This window comes from Sphaerodactylus townsendi, linkage group LG02, assembly GCF_021028975.2.
Source record: "Sphaerodactylus townsendi isolate TG3544 linkage group LG02, MPM_Stown_v2.3, whole genome shotgun sequence".
Classification (NCBI taxonomy): Eukaryota; Metazoa; Chordata; class Lepidosauria; order Squamata; family Sphaerodactylidae; genus Sphaerodactylus; species Sphaerodactylus townsendi.
The window spans coordinates 129,110,499-129,127,473 of NC_059426.1; the positions used below are offsets into that span (position 1 = coordinate 129,110,499).

At 42.6% G+C, this 16,975-nt stretch overlaps 1 protein-coding gene across 1 annotated transcript in view; it reads left to right on the top strand.

Moving 5' to 3' along the window:
• The window catches only part of RASGRP1 (RAS guanyl releasing protein 1), a 79,635-nt gene that overhangs the window by 20,182 nt on the left and 42,478 nt on the right, over positions 1 to 16,975 (top strand). The window contains exons 3-5 of the mRNA XM_048486507.1: positions 3,710 to 3,815; positions 13,695 to 13,757; positions 14,805 to 14,936. Coding sequence (XP_048342464.1) covers positions 3,710 to 3,815; positions 13,695 to 13,757; positions 14,805 to 14,936 — 301 coding nt within the window. The remainder of the gene's footprint in view (positions 1 to 3,709; positions 3,816 to 13,694; positions 13,758 to 14,804; positions 14,937 to 16,975) is intronic.

Here is a 16,975-nt window from a genome sequence, read left to right on the forward strand (position 1 = left end):
TAATTATATTATTCTTCATTGCAAGTTGTAGTTTGTAATTCACATGCAGGAGGGATACATAGTGGGTTGCATCTAAACTGCTTTAAACATAAATAAGGACACAAAAAGAGATTTTCCCTGCCATCCCCTTCCTCAAACAGCAACTTGTGCTTCCCAGAGATATACTGTGGGAGGCACCTCCTGAATAAAAGGCAGGACAACATGAGAGAACTGTAGGAATAGGAAAACCAGGGAAATTGGTTTCCCTTTTCTGTGCTGGAGCAGAGAAAACTTTACAAGTTTGTGATGTGCTTGGCCAAAAGGGGACATTTAACTTAATTCCACTTTTGTACTACAGTCCCCACCTCTACTCTTGAACTTTAGGGAAGTCATTTTTTTATGATATCACCATGCCCCATTCTGCATGGGCCAATAAACACAGGTTAAGGACGGAAAAAACCCCGGTTTGGGGAGTGGGTGTGAATTTTGCACAGATCCCACCCCTAAAGAGTGTTTACCCATGTTATTTCCCCCCAACCTGGGTTTTTCAAGAATCGCACTATCCGCTAGTCTTTTGAAACATGCTGGGTTGCAGCCACTTGCCAGCGAACAGCCGGGCAGGAGGCGCTTTATTCGGCTGCACTTTCCTTTTAATAAAAAATTTCCTGGCTCTCATCTGCAAGTGCCTATGATCGTTTTGTAGTATTGTGAGACATCATCATGGCTGTGGGGGTTCATTTGAGCATGCCTGCATAGCTACGCATCGGTGGGAGGTAAATAAAAAAAGACATGCGTCCGTGCAAAGGCACAACAGCAACCCGCATTGTTTCCATGGGCTCCAATCGCTGCCTGCATGGATGCATATGAACGTGAAAACAGGAAAGCGGGTTCCTTTATCCTGACTGCAACCCACTATACATTTGCTGTGCAGAAAGGGCCTAAGCTTCACACTTTTATAAATATCCTCCTATATTAATTGGAAATTATTTTGTAAATTCTAATCGAGTTTATTATAGTGAATGTTGTGGCTGGAAGAGCTCAGTTAGCATTTTAAATTATTTTTTGAGTGTGCTTACACCACTCACAACCTTGGCAAGTATGCTCCTGTGGTTTTACTGAGGGTCAGGAAACCTTGGAGAAGCCGTACATTTGCAAGGGACCTTAAATGGCAAGAGAGCACACTTGTGTATTCTTGAACATAGATTTTTTTTCTTTAGTGTTTATGCAGAAAGGGGTGGGTGGGTTATAAAAAGAACCCTATACTAGGTTGGCTGTTCATTGGAAATCATATTGGAAGGGATTTGATCAAATGAACACTGCAAAAGAGTACCACCCCAATCATATCAGATGAGATTTTGCGATTAGATATTGGAATTATTCTTCTTCGTCTCCCTATCTATCAGAATGCTTTTATCACTGGACCCTCAATAGATAGCACCTCTCAAATAGTCCATTTAAAATGTATCAGACAATGCAAATGTTATTCTTGCATTTTATGCAGTTTATATTTAAATGAAAGCAAAAATACCTCCCTTCCTCTGTTATTTCTGGTCTGGAAGTCTCTTTAAATATTTTAATGAAACTTAGTCATCTATTGGGATAACCATTTATTTTCTAATTGAAAATATTTTTATCCCAATTTTTCACCAAATTTATTTTTGTCGCATAACTTTCAAGGTGACTTACAAAATCCATTAAAAACTAGTTAAGGTATCAACAGCACTAGCAACAAAAAGAAAACCCCAAGAATGATCACATCCTCCATGTAATAATTCACAGATTATCCTGCCCTTGTAAAACAATTAAAGCGATCAAAATGTCGTTCAGTTTGTACATACTTTCTTCCACCATGTGGGGTTTAAGTGGAATGTGACCACAGGAGCATCTACAGTGACTTGTGGTTAAATATGTAGAGAAAGATTGATGTAACTTACACTGGCTGCTGGAGATGTTTAGCTTACTGATTCTTAGAATGATATATTTTAGAGAGTACATCTCTCTATGTGAATGCATTCACCTTTCAAGGTCACCTTTAAAAGCTGTTGATTCCATTATCAGTTATATGAAGCAGGATTTTATCAGTTGTTACCCTCTATGGAATAGCCTCCCCACACCTGGGACTGCAGCAACATCTCTGCTTTTTCTTTTTCTTTTAGATGTTTCTATACGATATTCTGCTTGATGAAAGAATAGAATCTAATCATTAGTTTTGCTACTTTTCATTTTTTTAAATGTTCATGTTTGGTTCAGTTGTCTTATGCTATGGAGTAATTGTGTTAATTGATGTTGTGAGCCACACTGGATGATTAGGAAAGGAGGAATATAAATGTTATATGTGGATAGTAATGCAGCTTGAAAATCTGTTTTCTCTCAAATGTATGCACAGTTTCCAAAGCTACAATTTCTTCATTAAGTAATACTTATAATATGCTGTTTTGCTTGCTTAGCTCACATTTAGCAGCATTTACTTGTTATAAGAATATATTTAACCCATTTGAGAAGGATTTATGTTATGTTTGAAACTAGCAAGGAACTTGCATTTCTATTTACTTTTGGTTTGTGTGAAATTACAGTCTTTGGCCAAAAACCATAAAGCTGTAATTAGCTATCTGTACTTACAAATGTTTTGGTTTTAGCATGTGTATTAGGGGATTGCATATTGCAGCATGACAAACAATGTATTTGATGAAGTGAGCTTGATTAACAAAAGCTCATACCTTGGAAGCAATTTTTGGCTTTAAGGGTGCTACTGGACTTTCAGATTTACTTCAGCCTAGGGTGGGGTATAACAGAAGTTTCTTTAAAGGTTCATTATTTTATGAGGTTTATTTATAGACTACCTTTCAACTGAAAAGTTTCCAAGATGGTTTGCACCTTACTTAATGAAATGCAATCAAATCACTTTGAGTAGAATAACTGTTTTAATCTCAGCAGCTGAATAACAGATGTATGGTATAACGAGTCAGCTAATCTCTGCTTACTGCCCCCTTCTTTCAGTACCATTGTCATGGTTTTGACATTCAGCCTCTGCTTAAGTGCTTTGCAGGAGACAAACTGTCAAGTTTGCCTACTCTTCTGATAGCTCTAAAGAGAAATGTAATATTTATTGGATGACTTCTAGACCCCTGATGAAAGAAAATGTGTTAACTCTGAAGAGAAATAACCTGTACCTGTTTGGTGAAACCACTGTTACTGCTGTAACACGTTTCTTTTATAGAGGTGTTAGAAGGAGGGCCTGTGGAGAAGGCCACCAACTAGGTACAACAGGAAAGGTCATCCTTCCTTCTCATATTTAAAAGTGCCATATCTGATCAACTGAACAGAGGCAAGATGAGCTGAAAACTAGCTTGGAAGCTTCTATTGGAGTCAGAGACTTGACCTTCTGACCACACTAGTTCCTCTTCTTCAAATTCTGTACAATCACACCCATGCGTCTCACACCATCTGGTCAATTTTTCCTCTAGCTGAGGAATTATAAAAATCTGAAGGAATGTTGGCTACCCCAACAACTGTACTTAGTTGGCACCATGGAGCTTTCAGTCATGCGCAAGTGCTTCTGCGCAGCTACAGCATAATTTCAGTTCTCCTACCTTTAAGTAAGCCATCCTACCACAAAGGGTATGACAGTGGGCTAAATAGGAATTGAGAAAGTTGACCAGGAAGTGGTTTGTTTGTTTGTTTTTGCTTATTTGTAATATTTTGGTAACAATTACCTGATTAACATTTTCAGATTCAGAAGGAAATCTATGTAAAAATTACCAGCTGGTGAAGGTAACATTGACCATGCACAGATTTATCATCCCCTCCACTGAGATGCTGCAAAAATTGACTGATCTATATCCTTTTAAATGCTTACAGTTACTGGATCAAATATAATGGCCAGAGAATTTAGAAGTGGTGTGCTAACAGAATATTTGGATGTATTGGACACAACTAAAAAAATTATGTGACTATTTCTGATGGACAGAAATAATTTTGGTGGTATTTTCCAATGTACGATTTTACTTAAGATTCAGTACCTATGTAATTACTTCATTTTGATTAACAAAATATTTTAGACTTGTTATTATTATTCACAAATTGAAGGATTTTAGCAGATAGCATTTACCTTTCCCAGATACCTTTAGCAGATAGCATTTACCTTTTTCTTGCAGTTTGCTAGAAATGCCAGTTGCTTTCACTTTCAGTCATGCTTGAATCAAATAATTCCACAATATTTTGTGATTTTTCTTTGTTCCTTCTTCTCCAGAAGCTGTTTAGTTTCTCAACACTGTTATTAATTGTACTGTTTTAATTTGTCAACAATTCAATCAAACAAATTTTGGAGAGTAACTTGTTTTGCACAAACTATGGCAGATATTTGGATGTTATTATTCTTTTATGTTCTGTAAGTTTAGGAGTGGTCCTCTGGTTGTCATACTTTCTTCTCCCCCTCTTTATAGTTTGTAGAAGAAAGATATCATGGTGAATTGAATTGAACAGAGAGAACTCACAATTAATTGAAAGCAGGATGTTTGGGTTTGTACATCTGGCACTTTATCTTCTCTTCAATGCAGGAGTGGGTTGAGAGCATATAGACTTGAGGCCTACTTATGTGCCAAACCGTGGGAATAATATTAGAACAGGCCTTATGCTCTCAACCAAAACAGTTTTGGAGTTCATACCATACTAATATAAAACACCAGATCCAGATGCTAGTCCATCCTGATTTTCAGTTACCATTTTACCATCTTCCTTAATATCCTGAAATATTCCTATACAGTTCTCTCTTGCTGACTCAAAGTCACTGATTTGATATTGGATGGATAAAGCAAAATGAAGCGATATTAAATAATCATTTAAAAGGTATTGTGGGAAGGTTGGAAGATAATTGCTCTTAGTTCTTCAGTATTTGCAGCGTACCCATTTATGTTCTGTTCTAAACTATAATGGTTGGTATTTACTCTAATTTTTATCACTTCCCCATCCTTTTATTCAAAATTATAATGTTACCACAGAGTAACGTGTTTACTAATAGTTAGCTAATAAGCTTGAGCCGACAAGGGCTAATTAAATAAATAATTTTTATTCCAAACCCTCAGAGGGTCTGTTATAGAATCAGAGGAGTCGCCCTGAGTATACAAAAGTCACAGTTCTTATAGGATAAAGACAGCTGATGCATCATAAATGTTGCAAAGCCAAACCCTGTCGATTCATGACGTTTCAATATTCCCATCATGGCGATACATTGTTAAATAGCATTCTTAAGAATATAGTTTCTCACATGGCTTGACTCTCTTTCTTTGCTTTAATTCTGCTTTGTCAGTTATTTTTCTACACACACACTTTCTCAGCTCATTGCTAAGTAAAAGTATCTTTTCTTTGGAATGTGGGAAGAGACAATAGGGGCTGTTTTGGAAAGCAAAGTACCTTTTGCTATTTCTGAGCCATAATTCTTAACACTAAAATGTCTTCAAGAAAACTTGCTTAAGTTACATATAAGTATACTTCAGTTGAAATAATCATTTAAATGCTTTATTTCTATTTTCTATTTTCTGGGTCTGTGCTTTAGTTGAAGATATTATTTTCATGAGCCTTTTACTTGCACACAAGCATTAAAAGTATCTTTTTCTGGAATGCAGGAACATTGAATGCTTTTTCTTAACAAAGACACTTTTTCATGATTCTGTGAAATGACTTTAAGCTGTATTTCTGCCAGAATCTTTTTCTCTCCATTATTTTCCTAAATAATGGGGAGAAGGAAGAAATAACCTTCTGGTAAATCTAAAATCATTTCCTTTTTCTCTTTCTCTCTCTTTCTCTCACTTTCTACCACTTTCTACCACTTTCTATTTCCTTCTTACTTTCACTCTTTTCCTTCTGTGCCTACAATAATATTTCAATTTGTCATAAATATCAGCTCATCCTGCCTATATATAACACTTTATGAAGTTATATTGTGTGCATGAATGCTGTTTCATTTTGCATGTTATAATGTACAGCCAAGACTCCTTAATTGTTCTTTTATAGCTTTAAATTCCTTTCCAGCTATGGTTCAGCATATTTCTCTGATTTTTTTCCCTGCAAGATGTTTTAAGAAATCCTTATGCAAGGTCAGACTCAATTGAATATTTTTGAGGGCCGATGTGTGTGGGAAGAAATACAAATTTGACCAGTAATAAGATTTGTTGGCTTTATTTACTATACTCCAGAGAACATTTATTTCTCCCTGGTGGTAGCAGGCCATCTGGTTGGGTTGTTCGCTGCTCTGCGGCGAGTAGGCAGGAAAAGGCTCTTTGGTGACTTCCTGTCAGGTGTCCGTGGTGGTGCCGCCCCAGTATCTTCCTTCCTCGGTCAGAGTAGGCAGCACTATCCACAGGCTCCTAGGCTGGATTTCACAAAGCTACCTTTTCTTCCTTGTGTTTTTTTTTTTTTTTGTGATTCCCTTGTGTGCAGTGTACGTTTGATCGTTTTTCCACTCCTTCAGTCTGCGTGCTGACTGAGCTCTCTCCTTCCCTTGTGTTCCCGCTTTTTTTTTTCTTGGCTTGAGGAAAGAAGCTATGACGTCGGTGCCATTTTCTCCACCAAGGGAGTCCTTCTACCGATCGCGGTAGAAACCACTAGGTCCAGGTCATCTTGGACCCGACAGTCTCCCACACACAGCCGCTGGGCTGATAGTGAGGAGACTCTTCTCGGACCCAACAGTCTCCCACACACAGCCGCTGGGCTGATAGTGAGGAGACTCTTCAGGAGCTGCGCAACAGCCGTGGGGCTGGGCGGTGGGCTCGCTCGCGCTTCCCAGGCCCGCGCGCGGGAAGACGCGCGCACTCCGAGGGCCCTTCACAAGGACGGGGAAGTGCGGGCCGGATCGACCGCGACCGCGGACAGAAGACGGATCGTCGCGGTGACTGTTCAGGCAGCGCCCAGGGCATCGCCCTGCCTCTGCCGCCTTTGATGTCTGCTGCTTCATGAGCCTTTTCCCCAACCCCGTTCTTGTTAGAGCGTCTGAGGGGACTTCGCTGCAGGTCAGTCATGCGGGTGCCATGACGGGGGAGGCGGCCTTGGGAGTATCTCTGCCTTCAGACTGGAGCGCCTTCTCCCCGCAGCAACTGGTCTCCTTACTACAGGGCTCCATAGACCAGTCGGCTAGTAGACATTTAAATGCTTGTGCCTCCCTTCAGACAAGCAGACGCAGATCCCCTTCCAGGTCCCGCAGGAGAATCAGATTGCTTGATTATGATGCAAGTACTTGAGTGAAGGGGAGGTAGACCTGGACTCAGACGCCTTTCTGAGGGAGAGTCTTCACCACCAGTTCAGGCAGATCAGAGCCACAGATTATTTAAGGTGGAACAATTATCCACTCTTTTAGCCAAAACAATGTCGGCTTTGGAACTGAGGGTCTCTGAGGAGGCGGGCGATCCCAATGCTCCTGCCACGTCCAAGCCCACTAAGGGCTGCCCTAAAGGGATCTCCTACATCTTTTCCTTAAGAGGATCAGGCTACTCATTTTTTTCCCGCTTCCAGAGTCTTTTGCCCACAGTTCAGAAAATAATGGGTCACCCCCACTTCAAACAGAGGGTTTCCTCCAGTCTACAAGAAGCTTTACCTAGCTCCCGACTAATTTTTGAGAAGGATTAGAACCCCTCTAGTTGACGGTCCCATCTCCTCACTGCATTCAGGGGGCTTGGTTTCCTGGGACAGAGAGGGTGATGTTAAAGACCCCATTGATCGTAAGGTGGAACATGGTCTCCGCAGAGTTCATGATGGTGCGACCATGGCAGCAATAAATCCTGGTTCCGGCAGCCACCGTCCCCACAGCTCCCATTCTTTGGCTCCAACGCCTTCTGAGCATCATTCCACCCGAGTGCCAAGGCATTAGAGAGGGGGTGGAGAGGGTAGTCATGGCCACCTCCTTCCCAGCTGATGCCACCCTAGATGCACTCCTAGTCTCCTCTAGACCCATGTCTTCGGCACCAGTCTCACGTAGATTGCTCTGGCTTAAGCCCTGGCAGGCTGATACCTGCCCTGGCAGGCTGATACCTAAAGCTGGCTGTCAAACATCTAATTACCATCAGAGCCTTAGAACCGGCACCAAAATATCAACAAGGGATGGGAGTGTGCTCCCACCTTTTCACTGTCCCCAAAAAGAATGGGGACGTCAGGGCGATCCTCAGCTAAGACATGTCAATCATCATCTGCACAAATTCAGGTTTCGCATGGAAACCATCAGATCCACGGTTGCGGCCATCAGGAGAGGGGACATGATCACCTCCTTGGTTCTGACGGAGGCATACCTCCATGTACCCATACACCTGGCTCATCATCGCTTCCTCAGTCTGCGATAGCAGACCTCCATTTTCAGTACATAGCTCTGCCGGTCGATTGGCGACATCTCCCTGAGTTTTCACAAAAGCCTTGATTGCACCCATTTCCCTGCTCCGCAGTCAAGGGATGCATATCTATTCGTATCTCGACGACCTGCCCATCAGATCTTGATCGAAAATACAGGCTGTCAGAGACTTGGAAAGGGTCCAACTGGTCTTATCAGATTTGTCATCACGTGAGCAAGAGTTCCTTGGCCCCTTCCCAACAGATGGAACACTTAGGGGCATTGATAGACACGTCCATTTGTACTCCCTTTGTACCTCGGGTAAAAGTCCTGAAAATCCAAGAGACCAGTCTTCGCACCTTGCGGGCAAAATCTTCCAACTTACTACAACTTGCCAGCTTGCTGGAGCCCCTTACTGTCCACAATGGACCTCCCCATATACACAGTGGGGAGTCGAGCCCACGCCAGGCCTCTTTCAAGCCCCTTCCTACGGACCTTATGCAAAGCAGATCATTCTGAAGACAGATCGATCATTGAGGCCTCCCCCCCCCCCAGCCAGTCCGTCTCGGTCTAAAAATGGTTTGGACCATCCACCACAACCTCCCCACTACAAGGTAAGATTTTTCCCCCCTTCGCAACAGATCCATATCCTTGTGGATGCCAGTCTGTCGGCTGGGGTGCCAAACTGAGCCACCACCTGGCTTCAGGGGGGCTCCTGATCCGAAGTGCAGAGCGCAGCTTTCGATCAACATCTCCTAGTAGGTCAGAGGCGGTATGGATGGGCCCTGTAATCATTCAAGCAACTTCTTATTCTTGCAGCGAAGAGCACGTAGGGCTTCACGCCCGACAACTTATCTCGGCCGAAGTGCACCATGTCAATCATCAGGGAGGCTCCAGGTCGCCTGCCCTACACAGAGAAGCATTGGCGTTGGTGATCTCATGGGCAGAACAGAGATCTTGCCATCCCTCGCCGAGCCGAACACATTCGAGGGAACTCACTAAACACTGAGGAAGCCGACTTGGCTCAGCGGTTCTCGCGTTCTCCGAAGCTCCAAGTGGAGAAAGCTAGAACCCAGCAGTTTTTCCAGACCATCCAGGAACGCTGACTCGGGATGCATGCTGACGATCACGACACCTCTTTGCATCACTCCTCAATGCTCAGATCAGCAGTGATTCTTCACCCAGATACCACCATTCACAGGCGATAGCGAACGATGCGCTCTCAGCTCCCCTGGCCGCAGGGGTTCCTCTATGTTTTCCCCCCCGATCCAAGTTTTTCACAGACTACTCCCTCCAGCGTGCAGTGCGGAACGTGAGGGAAATCATACTGGGGGAGCTCCGAACTGGCCCAGGAGGTCCCTGGTACTCAGTACTAAAACAGCTATCTGTCAACACCACGCGTTGGTTCTACTCCACAGCTACCAGACCTGCTCTCCCAGGGCTCCCTACTACATCCCCTGGCTCCAGGCTGGCTCAGACCTTAGCCAGCCTGGCGCTTGAGCTTGGATACTGTTAACAAAGCGGGGTTATCCTAAAAAAGGATCATAAAGGCTATTTTGGCTGCCAGGAAGAAAGTCCATGATCAGAATTTATCCACTCCTCCTGGAAGGCACTTATGTTAACGGATTGGTGCTGTAGAAAAAAGAAGGGTCCCTGAGTTAGGGCTTCCCTGCCAGTTACATATTGGAATTCCTGCAGAGGCGGGTTTGAGTCAGGGGTTGAGAAGTTCCACCCTAAGGCGTCAGGTAGCTGCCATTGCAATGGTTCTACCTGGGACGAAGGGGATGCCTATCACCAGGCACCCAGAAACCCTAAAAATTCTCAAAGGGGTTTCTCAGTCCCAACCGCCAGTACAACGCATAAAAGCTTCCCTACCTGGGGCGTCTCCATATTGGGGTGCTAGGGGACAGCTATAACCTACCAAACCCCCCTTTGAACCTGTTCGACACATACATTTAAAATGGCTTAGGATGAAGCTTTTGTTCCTGGTAGTCATAACCTCCGCTAGAAGGGTATTAGAGATTAGAGCCATGCCAACTAAATCCCAGAATTATGCTTTTTTCCCCAGACAAACTAGTGTTAAAGGTTTGATCCCTGCTTTAGACCCTAAAGTGGCATCTAAAATTCCATTTGCAGCAGGGAGGTGGTTCTGACAAAAAAATTTTGTCAGAATCCCACACACCCCCAGAGGCGCCCGTTGGCATCCGCACCTGGATGTGGCGTTCTCTCAAAGACAACTTTACACAATCACGTACTAAACAAACTCCCGCCAATCAGGAGGCTCTGCTTGCTAACATCAGCCCGCTTAGATTGGGGCTAGAACCTATGGCGACTGCGTCTATCCAGCTCTACTATTAAGGCCACCTGCATTCTTGAGGCCCATAAAGCCAAAGGAAGTTCCCCATTGCCGACGGGCCAGTTACAGCCCACTGCACCAGAAGCACGGACGCCGTAATCGCGGCTCTCCTTAACGCATTCCCCTTGAACAGATTTGTAGGGCAGCCACTTGGGCTCTACCCTCTTCCTTTGTTAAACATTATAGACTGGCATCCATTGATGCCGTGCAGGCTTCCTTTTGGGAGGCCCATTCTAGAAGCTTACATTATCGAGGAGTAACCCGAACCCTCCCCTTTTTTTCTCAGGGCACTGCTTGGGAAGTTCCCAACCAGATGGCCTGCTACCACCAGGGAGAGCGACCCATTGGATACTCACCGTTGAAGGGGTCTTCTCTCCTTGGTGAAATTGCGCGAGAGCCATCTGGACCCAGCCCTGATTTTTTGCTTTGACCCGATAGCTTGTTTCTCCTAAATATCCAGCTTTACAGTAGTTTTTTTATGGATTTACAGTTCAGGCCTGTTCTTTGTTGGGCTCTTTGGTCCCCTTTTAAATAGGATTATATGTTTCCTTCATGGTATGTTGGGCCGTGGTGTTGTATATTGTACTTTTGTTACGTTTGCCGTGTACTGTTACTCTCGGCTAGTCAGATACTGGGGCGGCACCACCACGGACACCTGACAGGAAGTCACCAAAGAGCCTTTTCCTGCCTACTCGCCGCAGAGCAACGAACAACCCAACCAGATGGCCTGCGACCACCAAGGAGAAGACCCCTTCACGGTGAGTATCCAATGGGTTGTTTTGTTTTGTTTAGTATTAAATTCTAAGCCTTCAAGCTAATTCTGAATGGAAGATTAAATAGCCACGCTTCTCATCATTAGACCTTGGTCTTAATCCACAAAGTATCTTTTTGACCAGAAATCAGTTCTTTTTTTACAAACAGCTCTCTCTGCTATGATCATGATCCTATCAAAGCTGAATACTTTGAGATCCTGTTATCTTTTGAATGCATGCAGGGTCTAAAAATGTATTATTGAAACATTCTGTATTCTAATTCAGTAGACTAATTCTTTTCACAGAGAGCTTATTGTACTATATTTAGGAGCTATTCACATATTTATTGGTCCATTCCGCACAGCACAAAGAAGATGTCTGTGGGACATCTTAAAAAGAGGCAACTGCCTCTTTTCATTCTGCACACCCAAAATAAGAGGACCTGGGGAGTCTTAAAATAAGCCACCTCTCACTTGTTTTCCAGACAGCACAAGTGTCAGAGTTTTTCCCGCCTGACCAGTAAGCTCTCTGGTCAGTTTCACCCTCTGCTTGCACCCAACATTTTATGTGCTGATGAAGGGATTCTGCTTGCCTCCATCTGCTGAATGTTGCCTCGGAATGTTTGTTCCGCAGACTCTGATCCTAGCAGCCTTTTCAGCTGTACTCAGTTGTACTTAGCTCTTCCTGCCAATTCCGGCTATATATCATTTTTCTTTTTTTTTCTTTTGGAGGATCTGTCTTTGAAGATACACAGACATGCATAAGAGAATCTTAGTCACTCAGAGGATTCCCATTGAAAAACATTGGGACTGTGGAGGACAGGTCTATCATCAATGGAGAAGCATTGTCCTGAATATGTCTTGGGAAGAAAGCTGTGCAAAGTGCTTTCCCGGGATGTCTTTTTTAGTGTTCCCCCGGATGTCTTATTTAGGTTGTGTGGAATGGACCTTCATTGGAATGAAGTGATTCTCAGAATTGTCCGATTTTCAGTTTCTGTTACATGGCATGGATGGGTGCAGATTACTTGGCTTTTTATTCTGACGATAACTAGTCCTCTTTATTTTCAACCCAAATTAACATCTTGCTAGAAAAATAAAATGCATTAATTGTAAATATCAGACAATTTAGACACATTTATATATTATTTATATACATTTACTAGCGGGCCCGGCCACGCGTTGCTGTGACAATTGTCCTTCTTATCACTGTCCGCAACCCACACAGATGTTCATGCAGGTCCAATGATCCCTAGCGTAGCCTTTTGGGGTGGTCAAATGGAATCCCTCTTTCCCTTTTCAATTCACATCGTTATATGGTGCTGTCTTGTTTTTTTAGTATAAGGTAACCCTTTCCATTCCACAACGGAACTGTCCAGAGTGCTGTCCATGAGGCTGGTTGACACACACAGTCCTGGCTTGGGTAAGGCAGAACTGTGGCAAGCAGGCTATCCCAGTCAGGCAGCAGAGGCAGGGTGGTGAGGTGCTCAGATCGAGACCAGCTCCCTGGGTTCTTAAAGGGCCACGTGCAAAAGAAGTGGAGCCGGTAGTGTTGGTTCGCCCCCACCCCGCGGATTATCTTAGAAGAAAAAGGCAAATTCCAGCTCACTTTTAGTAAAAGAGAGCTGTGGCGAATATGGGTGAGGAAGTGGGTAAGTGGTGGTTGGATGTGAGGGAGGGCAGAGTGAGGTGTGTGTGGATAAGCTGGATGTGTATGAGAGTATGTGTGTTGTGTGGTAGTAGTATGTGAGGCACAGAAAGTGAAAGTTACCAGCGTATGAGGGGGGGAACCCCACCTGATGTCTCACATGGCAGTATTACCTATTTACTGTTTTCACTGCTCATCTGTGGCCATCTGAATGAACATTCTAAGCCCTCATACCAAGCCCTCAGGCCACAGACAGACAGGCTGCACGAACATTCTAAGGGCGACAGTTAAACACAGCCAGCTTCATGGCCTGGTGCGCCAGGAAAAAGATGTTTTACCTGGCTCAGGTATGGACTTTCAGCGATTTGAAGGTCCGATTACCTGCCCGCAACAGGGAGGAACGTCCAGCAGCTTCTGGGGGAGACCATCAGGGACAAACACACGTTTAGATTTTTATATATATAGATATACTATTCTCCTTTATACTTCTAAGATACTAGTCACTTAACTTTTATTTTTAATTTTACAAAAATTAGCAAAATGTTGTTTTTTCAACTTTTGTGGTTTGTCCCTAACATTTCAGTTTTCAAATGGGATTTTTTGAACTTTTAAGGTTCTCTAGCCTGTTTACACACTTTCCTTAGCTGCTGCCTACATACCTGGATGCTTTGGGAAACAATTCTTCTTTGATTTGTCATAAGATATGCTACCTTGTCAGGTAAACTGGTTTATTTTCTACATATGACTTAGTAAATAAAACATGAGGTGATACATGTTGTTGCCATTTATCAGTATAATGAAACAAGGAATAACAGGAATACAACTCCCTTCTGCTACTATACTCCAATTCTGATTTTGATTGGCATGTGAACTGTGGTCTTGAATGCTTTAGGGATTTATTAAATATTGCCTACAATAATATTGGTCCACACTATTTTGTAAGCTTTTGAATAAGTTTGTGTGTGTATTAGTTAGAAGCTGAGTTGGGTGTCATTGGTACTGCTGGATTATTCATTTGGTCCAGGGGCAGAAACCATTTTTGACCTGGGTACTGAAAACAAATATGTGAGTTCTGTTTATGAAGGTATACCAGCAAGTTAAAAAGGATGGGAAGATGAATACTTTATTCAGCCAGATGCAGTGCATATGGTGATACAGATCCAGTTTTTGTTTACCCTGGAATTAGGGACTTATGTAAGACTGCTTTGGAAATGTCATTATTAAAAATTTGTGGCTTTGCCTTCAATATAGTCAGTTGGGAAGGAATTGTAAATGATATTAGATATCGGGACATGAAGGCACAAGATCAAATTCAGACTTTCAATCTCAGAACTACCAAATTCAGTTTTTTTAAAAAAAACTTCTGCTTTATTGGTGTGGACCCTCTCCTCAGGATCCTTCTGGCCGTTGCCTTCTCTAGCTGCCATTGCAATTGTGGGTCACTCTGCCCTCACTTGCTGCAAAATTCACTTGGCTGGCAAAGAGGGTAGAGCGGTCATATTGCTCTTCCTTTACTGTTCTTCCATGGTGTTGGAGGAAATGGGTGCACCCTTATATATTTTTCTCTTTGCAGAAAAAGCATATTTGTAATTTAGTACACAGAAGTTTACCCCTTACTTATACCAGTAGTACCTAATAAATATGTAAAATTACACAACTGAATAGAAATTCTCAAATACTGGGTTAAAGGCAAATTCACTTCGTAGTTGCTTATGATGAACAATTGTAAAAATGCAAGTGAAAACCCATCTCATGTTCTCAGCAGGTACTGGATAACAGAGTTCTGGATCATGTTCAAAACAGATTCTAATCTTACTAATGCTGTGGAGGAATTTCAAGAATTGGTGAGAGGTAATGGTGAGGAGTTACACTGTCGCCTAATTGATACATCTCAAATGTGAGTGTTAAGGTCTTAGAAGAAGAAAAATAATTTTGGAAAATGTAAAAATGGTCTGTAGTGTCAAAGAAAAAATATTTCTTTGTTCCATTTAAGACAATTCATGACAAAACTGTTCAAATTCTTTGAACCACTTACACCTGTCTTATGCTTGGATCACAAATGCATGGGCATACCATCATGGGGGAAGCATTTAGTTAGTTTGTTGTTATGGAATAGCAAGTCCAGTGGTTGCACAACAGTAATTTTTTCCCTGTTCCTTTTCTTCTGGGGGATCGCAAGTGATGCAATAGAAATTGTCTAAATGGATAACCATTTTATATAAATTATTTGCTATGTTGTTCACATGCTGTTTTAGGAACCATAGTGCAGAGAGCACTCATGAACTGGGCATGAGGAGAATCTTAATGTGAAGACCTCTGTCATTGATATGGGGAATCAATCAAAGTAAAACTATTGCTACTGTCCATTTTCATCAAGTCAGGATTCTACATCCTGAATTTACTGAAAGCAAAACAGATTTTTAGTTTATGACTTCAACTGCACAAAAGAAAAATTAAAATGTCATTGTGATTCTTTTTGGAAAACCATGGCTTTTAAAAGCTGAAAGTTCACAGCAGTGCCTGATAAGTGATGTAGTAGCATTGTTTTCCCTGTGAGAACATACAGGAACTGCAGATTGGGAATGAGATTGCAGTGTTCTATACAAGTGGCAGTGGGAATAGAACAGGTATTTTGTGGGTGTTCATCAGTGTGACATTAAGCCATGCATAGTTTGTCCCTAGCGTTTTCTTGTTTTATAAAACACAGCCACAGATGCTATAATGTGCACTGGAAGACTGGCAGAACAATTTTTGTTATTATTTTCTCCCAAACAAAAATCATCCCTTTACAGCTGTAATTTTTCCTTAGCTATAGATTTTTGGTGGGAATTGAAACAATTCCAGAGAATAAATGGATATGCTGCTTTCAGCCACTGTATCAGCCCATTATGTACCAGGTATCTGCTGTGTGGCAGGGGCGAATATCAGTCACAGCAAGATATCTTGTATGGATGTTTTTCCCTGAGCCCCACTCAGAGGCTTACCTAGGCAAACTGGAGCCCTGGGCAAAACCTGAGTTTGATGCCCCCCCCCAATGGACGGCCACCCTCCCCCACCATGACCAAATAATGATTTTTTCCACCAGGTCATTTCAAAGTCACCATCACATTATAGAACATCCCCCAACTCACAAATCTGAACACAGCAATGGGCCATGCCACACAGCAGAAATAATTTTTGGAAAACATTTTCAAAATGCTTTCAAAATGTTTTATTACTGCTATGAAAACATTTTATGGTGTTGTAGCCAGTCCCCCCAATTGTGGGAAACAGCATCACTTTCAATGTTATTTAAACTGGGGACCCCAGATTCTCCCTTTAAGGTGGATTTAGAAGGAGAATCTGGGCTCCTTAGTTTAAACAAGTGATGCTGGAATCCACCCCCAAACATCATCATTTTCAGTGGTGTTTAAACTAGGGAGCCCAGATTCTCCTTTTAAATCCACCTTAAAGGGAGAATCTGGGGTCCCCAGTTTAAACAACATTGAAAGTGATGCTATTTTGGGGTGAATTCTCCCCCACCCTGAAACAGCATCCCCTTCAATGTTAAAACTGGGGACCTCAGATTCTCCCTTTAAATCCATGCCGAAGGGGGTGGATTTAATAATAATAACAACAACAACAACAACAACAACAACAACAACCTTTATTAGGCATTGAGAGAATAAAAGAAAGAAAGAAAGAAAGAAAACAAGCATTGGCAGGAAGGGAGTGGATTTAAAAAGAGAATCTGGGGAAATTTAGGGGGTGCCTGTTGTCAGGGGTGCAATTATTAAGATAGCAGCACCAACATTTCAGAGTAACTTCGTGAGTCCCTACTGATGATACCACCCAGGTTTGGAGTAGTTTGGTTCAGGGGGTCCGAAGTTATGGACCCTCAAAGGTGTAGCCCCCATCTCCTATTAGCTCCCATTGGAAACAATGGGGGATGGGAGC